The following is a 7,887-nucleotide window of genomic DNA, read 5'->3' on the forward strand; positions in this document are numbered from 1 at the left end:
AGTAGAACCTTCTTAGGTGATTTGTCAATACTGGGATAATGCTTTCTGCATAGTTTTCAATCCACTCGATCACAATTAGTCCTTTGTAAGTGTTCTCATTTCCATGATTTTTTTCTGATTCTTTTTCCCACCTTAGTGTGCCAATGAGTCAGCCCTGATCCTGAATGTGCCATGCAGTATATGGAGCCCGGAGGCAGGCCTGCTGGACATGCTGGTGATGAACCTGGTCCCTGCCTACCAGAAAGGCGATCTCTTCTATGTTGGAAACATCCTCCACAATTATAGACAGTGGGGGACAATGCAGCAAGTGCTGGATATTGTGTTTAAAAAGTGAGTGTTCCCCCTTGCTTTGCATCTGGGTCTCTTCAGCCCCTCCTTGCTGAGTTGTGGAGTACTGGGCACCCCTCTGAACCTGTTGATTTCATGGGGGTCTTCTCACAGGAGCTTGGCATGAGACAAAGAAGTGCACCCCCTGCCTACTTTCTTAGTAGTGGTCTGCCCAGGACATTTCCTAGAAAAGCTACTGGAACCTCAGAAGCTGGCTTACTGAGGGGCTAGGATTACAGGCATGTGCCAGTGGCACCCAACTTCTGCCCTCACCTAGGTGAGGTTCTAGGAAATCACATTTCCCATGAGTAAATAAGGTTTCATTAGCAATTGGATGTCTGTGAATAATGTAGACCCAGGAAAGGCTGGGGTGTGGGGAAGGCGGGTGAACTGGAGGCTGAATCACTTCAGAGACCTCAGGGAGGGATTATGTTAGCTTTATATATTTATAACCCCTGAAGCTTTTATGTTTTTCAGTTTGTGCCAGTCCTACAACTGAACTCAGGGCCTGAGTGCTGTTTCTTTGGTGCTCAGAGCTACCACTATAGCATTTGAACCATAGGTGCAATTCTGGCCTTTTAAAAATTAGTGTCCTTAGACTTTTACTGACTAATCTCTATTCAGACTGTGCACGTGAGATATCATGTTCCTGATTAGCTAGAATTTGAGGTATTAGCCACTGGCACATTTTCCTTGGACCAAATGCGTATACCTCTCATAAAAAAATTTTTTTACTGAACTGTATAGACATATCTCACTTGTTTATGTGTCAGATTCCATTCCCATCTGGGCATGAGCCCATCCCATATGTGTCCTGTGTGGGCAGAAAAGGAGAAGCTGAGAGGTGACTTCCTCCTGTCCTCCCATAGGTACAGGTTCCCGGGCCGTAACTCCGAGGAAGATGAACAAATAAAGAAGTAAGTGGACTGTGGCACAAAGAAAAGGCCCCTTCGTTCAAAATGGTATCTTTGAGGCTTCTGATTCAAAGTGCAGATTTCTCATTTGCACACCACTTGGGCTTTCCACTAGGGGCAGAGGGTTGGGATTGGAGTGGTGGCAGAGGACACAGCTGTGTTTTGGTTGTGGACTCTCAGGGATGACAGGGAGGGCTGTGTGTACAAAATCAGTTCCTTCTTGTTACCTATCCCAGTGAGAATATTGGAGAATTATCTTTCAGAAGCTTGTAGTCATGGCTGGTGAAGATCACTCTGCCTGCAGGAGTCTCCTCCTGCTTCCCAACTTGCAAGTGTGCATATAGCAGTCCTTGCAGAAAGGGGCTATTGGAGGCCCAGGATAGGGAGGGCAGGCACTCACTCTTCTTGTCACCAATCTGCCCACAGCACCCTTTGTTGCATCTTCACCATGTGGATGGACTGCTACCCTGCAGATTTCCGAGAGCCCCAGAACCGACACCCGGTGAAAGAACTTACCCACTATGCCATGCTCCACATGCCCTCCTCAGATCTGGTCCTCAATCTCCACGTTCATCTGGATGAGCTGGAGGAGACCGGGATGAATGAGACCAAGAAACAGAGGAAGAAGTCCCTGTGTGGTCACCTCAGAGCTTGTGAGTAGGGATGGCGCTTGGGCCTCTAGGGTTGAGCCTAATTGCCTGAGAGCCCTTATTACCCCCCAGGTTGTAAGAATGTCTTTTTATGATACTATCTGCCAGGCAGTGTTGGTTCTATTGGTGAAAGCACTTTCTTTCTTGGGAAAGACCTTACCTTCTCATCAGTGTTCAGTCCAAAGTAAACTTGTACAGCTTCCTCCATTAGAGCCTCATGGAAATTGAACTCCACGTGAACATCCTGAATCCACTGTCAAACTCCTTTACCTATTTCTCTTTCTCAGGCTTTGGCCGCCGTAGAGCAGCTTCTGCTGACCACCCAAGAGAGAAGCCGTCGGTGATGTCAGGGATGGTGATGGATGGAGATCTGCAGCCATCACTGGACTCCACAAAGCATGTGCATGTAGAGGGGTTGCATGCATTTGCAGTGAGGCCCCAACGGGTTGTGAGTCCTGTGGATAAGACACTCGTTCCGAACCCCACATGTGACAGAGCTGAACCTGTAGGGACCCCAAAGCAAGAAGAAAGTAATAGTGATTGTCTTCCTCTGACTTTCACAGTCAGTCCAGATCAGCTCAAAAAGGGTCAAATCAGCACTCCCCCTGGTGTGCTGGAGGGAGTAGCACACGTGGGGCTGATGGAAAATGTCCCCAGTCTGTGCTCAGGGGAACCAATAACTGAGGTCCCAAAGTTAGATGCAGCTCAGGAAAGTGAATCTGTCCTCAAAAAATATCTGGACAAATCTGTCCTGATGCAGCAGAACCAATCTCCAACTGAGAAATTAGAATCTGCCTCTCCAGCAATTGCAGGAGCAACTCCAATCATTCATGAGGAGGCAGATCCCTTGGAGGATTCTGAGGCAGAATTTATGTTTGAAGGCAACTTAGAAGCCGACCTAGACTTAGAGCTTCCTTCCCCTCTCCCTGGGGTTATCTCTCTTTTTCTTTTTGTCCTGATTGTTGTAAAATGTGCATTCTTTTTATTCTTCTAAATTTATTAAATATATATGTTTATGTTGTACAATTTATGGAGGCTAAATGCTGTGGTTTGTTTTCTTATACATTCTGATGTCCCAGACACATGAGTCCTGAGTAAAGGCAAAAGAGTGACCTGGAGCTGTCCAAGAGCACTTACTGGCTATGAAGGGAACAGTTCAGTGCACTATAAGGGGAGGGGCAAGGAACCCAACCCATGCTTGCATGGGGTGATCAGGCTAATACTAAAGTTCTAGGACATAGCAAACCAGATATCCTTGAAAATGTTCTGTATGTGGGACTTTCTTCCATTAGTGAATTCAAGTCTGTACGCACACCCATTTTACTCTGTGCAAATATGTAAGGACATTTCACCTCAAAATACCACCAAAGTTTCTTTGAGGGAAAAGTATTTGACAGAATACATAGGAAATAGGTAACAGCCATCATCAGTAGAAGACAGAAGACTTAGCCAGAGGGACAAAGACATGCCAGGTGTCCTGTAGACAAATCTGAAAGACTTATCCAATGAGCCAGCAAAAGTCAGGAACTCATAGCATGGTTGAAGTTACATGTTTAAGCATGGAACAAAAAGTGAGCAGGAGCTTAAGGCCGTGAGTTCAAATTCCACTACTGGCACAAAAGATGAAGACATGTAGACATGAAATGTGGGCAATGGTAGCTTTAAACCATGGAAACAGAAAAACATACAAATGGGAATATTACATATTTAAGCAAAAAGGCCAGACTTATAATCAACCATTGGTGAGTAGGTGTGGGCCTGTTTATGTTCTATGGGAGCATGTGGAATAATTTATGAAACACCAAATAGATTCCAAGTAGCCAAATGTGGATCAGGATGAGGTGGTACTATGTAGTGAGTTGTGGAAGAATAGGATATACATCTTAGATATCCATATACATTTTTCTAAATGGAGTTGTCAGGGATTTCTCAGTCTTCCTGTCTGTCTTTCTGTGTTTGTCTGTCTCTGTCTCTATTTCTCTCAATCTCTGTTTCTGTCTCTCTCTTGTGTCTGTCTCTTTTTCTGTCTCTGTCTCTGTCTCTGTCTCTCTCTCGCGCGTGCGCGCGTGCTTTTCTTCTCTCCGTTTGGTTGTGGAGCTGGAACTCATGTTGTGGACACTGTTTTTGAGCTTTTTTTGCACAAGGCTAATGCTCTTCCACTTACAGTCACAGCTCCCCTTCCATTTTTTGGTGCTTAATTGGAGAGAAGAGTCTCATGGACTTTCCTGCCTGATCTGGCTTGGAACCATGATCCTTGGATTTAGCCTCTTGACTAGCTAGCAGCAAAGGAGAGATCCACAGCATCCAGTCAGGAATCTTTTTTAAACCTGATTTTCTAAGAAATCACATAAATATTTCATAGCAAAGGTTTGAAGTCTGACTTCAATGTGACAAGAAAAGAATTTTGTCAGCCTGAGACAATTGAAGATCCTGGAGTATTGTTTGTTGTTGTTTGAGTCTGGAACCCAGACATATACAAGCGACTGAAGTACTACACCATTAGCTTTACAATCTGAGTCTAGGGATTCAAGTTTATATAAAATGTTAGCTCTCCATCATGCATACCTCCGAGATATGGTACATAACTTCTGCATTTCTATTGGTGTTTTGAAAACGATGCTATTTATATAAGTGTTGTTTTGTAAATCTGGTGGTAGAGCTGCACACTTCTAATCAATCAGAGCAACTGGAAAGACAGAAGTGAGGAACTTGAAATTGAATGCCAGCCGGAGGCCAAAACTCACCAATTGGTCTGAAAAATAATTGTAAACAAACACCCCAGGCAAAACCCAAGTCACAGAGTAATACCTGTGTACTAAAACATTTTTGGGCAAAATGCTTATAGAACATTGATTATCAATATATAAATATATATTGTGTGTACATATACCATTGATTAAAATAGATTAATATATATTTGAGTGTGTGTGAGTGTGTGTGTATGTGTATTTACAAAGTGAACGTAAGGAAATTCAGCAAACTCAGTATGAAAAAGGCGCTGTGAGCTGGCCACCTGAGGTAGAGGCCTGTGATCTTTGTGACTTACGAATCTGGGTTCTGAGTTTCAGGAACTCTCAACCCCAAGGCCTTAGATTTTGAGACAAGGCCTCATCTCCTCTGAAGCAGCACGTGGAAGAATGACCGGGAAGAATGAGACCAAGAAACAGAGGAAGAAGTCCCTGTGTGGTCACCTCAGAGCTTGTGAGTAGGGATGGCTCCTGGGCTTCTAGGGATGGTCCTAATTGCCCGAGAACCCTTATTAACCCCAGGTTGTAAGAATGCCTTTGTATCATATTCTCTGCCAGGCAGTGTTTGTTCTATTGGTGAAAGCACTTGGGCTTATCCACTGTTGGGAAAGACCTTACCTTCTCATCAGTGTTCAGTCCAAAGTAAACTTGTACAGCTTCCTCCATTAGAGCCTCATGGAAATTGAACTCCACGTGCACATCCTGAATCCACTGTCAAACTCCTTTACCTATTTCTCTTTCTCAGGCTTTGGCCGCCATAGAGCAGCTTCTCCTGACCTCCTAAGAAAGAAGCCGTCGGTGATGTCAGGGATGGTGATGGATGGAGATCTGGAGCCATCACTGGACTCCACAAAGCATGTGCATGTAGAGGGGTTGCATGCATTTGCAGTGAGGCCCCAACGGGTTGTGAGTCCTGTGGATAAGACATTGGTTGTGAACCCCACATGTGACAGAGCTGACCCTGTAGGGACCCCAAAGAAAGAAGAAGGTAATAGTGATTGTCTTCTTCTGACTTTCACAGGCAGCCCAGATCAGCTCAAAAAGGGTCAAATCAGCACTCCCCCTGGTGTTCTGGAGGGAGTAGCACAAGTGGGGCTGATGGAAAATGTCCCCAGTCTGTGCTCAGGTGAACCAATAACTGAGGTCCAAACCTTAGATGCAGCTCAGGAAAGTGAATCTGTCCTCACTGAACATCTGGACAAATCTGTCCTGCTGCAGCATAGCCAATCTCCAACAGAGAAGTTAGAATCTGCCTCTCCGGCAATTGAAGGAGCAACTCCAATCATTCATGAGGAGGCAGATCCCTTGGAGGATTCTGAGGCAGAATTTATGTTTGAAGGCAACTTAGAAGCCGACCTAGACTTAGAGCTTCCCTCCCCTCTCCCTGGGGATATCTCTCTTTTTCTTTTTGTCCTGATTGTTGTAAAATGTTCATTCTTTTTATTCTTCTAAATTTATTAAAATATGTTTGTGTATGTTGTACAATTTATGGATCCTAAATACTGTGGGTTTTTTTTTTTTTTTTTGATCAAGTCGTGGGCCTGAACTCTGGGCCTGGGCACTGTCCCTCAGCTCTTCAGCTCAAGGCTAGCGCTCTACCACTTGAGCCACACAGTACCACTTCTGGCTTTTTTCTTTTTTGCTTATGTGGTGCTGAGGAATAGAACCCAGGGCCTCATGCATGCAAGGCAAGTGCTCTACCACTGAGCTACCTTCCCAGTCCCAATATTGTGGGTTTTTAAATGTACAATCTGGCCAGGCGCTGGTGGCTCTCGCCTGTAATCCTTGCTATACAGGAGGCTGAGATCTGAGGATCGCGGTTCACAGCCAGCCCAGGCAGGAGAGACGGTGAGACTCCTATCTCCAGTAAACCACCAGAAAACCAGAAGTGGCGCTGTAGCTCAAGTGGTAGAGCGCTCGCCTTGAGCTGAAGAGCTGAGGGACAGCGCCCAGGCCCAGAGTTCAAGCCCCACGACCCACAAAAAAACAAAAATAAAATAAAATAAAATAAATGTACAATCTGATGTCCCAGACACCTGGGTCCTAAGTGGGGGCAAAACACAGTGACCTGGAGCTGTCCAAGAGCCCTTTCTGGCTATCCAGGGAACTACTCAAAACACTGTGGATGGCAAGGAACCCAGTCCATGTCTGCATGGGGTGATGGGGCCACTACTAAAATTCTAGGACATAGCAAACCAGATGTCCTTGCAAGTTGTTATGTCTATTGAGACAAATACCAGGCTAAATGTACTGAATGGATGACCTTCTTCCATTAGTGAATTCAAGTCTGTTTGCACACCCATTTTACTCTGTGCAAATATGTAAGAAAATTTCACCGCAAAATGACATGAAAAGCTATATTGGGGGAAAAGTAGTTGACAAAATACATCGGCATTAGGTATACTGAAAAGTAAAAGCCATCATCAGTGGAAGAAAGAACACTTACTCAGAGGGACTTACTCAGAGGACATGGCAGGTGTCCTGGCTCATCGCAATGATTCTATCTTCCAGACTGCCCTGTCCTTCCTCAGGAAGGAGGTTCAAATCAGCCCCCATAGACAAATGTGAAAGACTTATTCACTGAGCCAGCAAAAGTCAGGAACTTGTAGCATTGTTCAAGTTGTATGTTTAAGCACTGAACAAGAAATAAGCAAGAGCTCAAGGCCCTGAGTTCAAACTCCACTACTGGCACAAAAGATAAAGACATCTAAACCTGAAATGTATGCAATGGTAGCTTTAATCCAAGGGAAAAGAGATGTATAGAAATGGGAAAATTACATATTAGTTTAAGCAAAAAGGCCAGACTTACACATTAGGTCCAAATATGAAATAGAAAAAAGAAATGTAGTTTCCCCGCACACATCAACTCCTGGCCATCAATTTCATCAAATAGGCACAATGCTGGGTTTGAATGATTAATTGCTCTTAATACTAGGAACTCAAAATATCTCTAATTAACCCTCAAAAAGAAAGAACTGATCAAGTGGCAGAGCACCAGCCAAGAGCAGAAACAACTGAAGTGAGAGCAGGAAATTCATGACCCACGACCTGCATAAGAAAACAGCAAAGAAGCCTGCAGACAACAGCTGCTATGCTAAGGCTGAGTCTTGTCTCTCTGGGGATCAGGACATGTAGTATTATTTTTCTATCTCCACCTACTTCAACCTGAACACTAAAATGAGTCACTAAAATGAGCCTCTTTTGAGACTGTGTGTAACTCTCTTTTGTGAAATACCCTATAATGTTAAT

At 44.4% G+C, this 7,887-nt stretch overlaps 1 protein-coding gene across 1 annotated transcript; it reads left to right on the plus strand.

The window, feature by feature from the left end:
- The first annotated feature begins 279 nt into the window (after positions 1-279).
- LOC138808874 (ral guanine nucleotide dissociation stimulator-like) lies at positions 280-3,227 on the plus strand. Its single transcript, XM_069995111.1, has 3 exons — positions 280-330; positions 1,197-1,244; positions 1,668-3,227. The coding sequence occupies exons 1-3, from the start codon at positions 299-301 to the stop codon at positions 1,900-1,902; spliced, it is 315 nt and encodes a 104-aa protein (XP_069851212.1). The 5' UTR covers positions 280-298; the 3' UTR covers positions 1,903-3,227.
- Positions 3,228-7,887: the final 4,660 nt, after the last annotated feature.

The sequence above is a fragment of the Dipodomys merriami genome, unplaced genomic scaffold (assembly GCF_024711535.1).
Source record: "Dipodomys merriami isolate MVZ:Mamm:240054 unplaced genomic scaffold, mDipMer1.0.p SCAF_48, whole genome shotgun sequence".
NCBI classification, from domain to species: Eukaryota; Metazoa; Chordata; class Mammalia; order Rodentia; family Heteromyidae; genus Dipodomys; species Dipodomys merriami.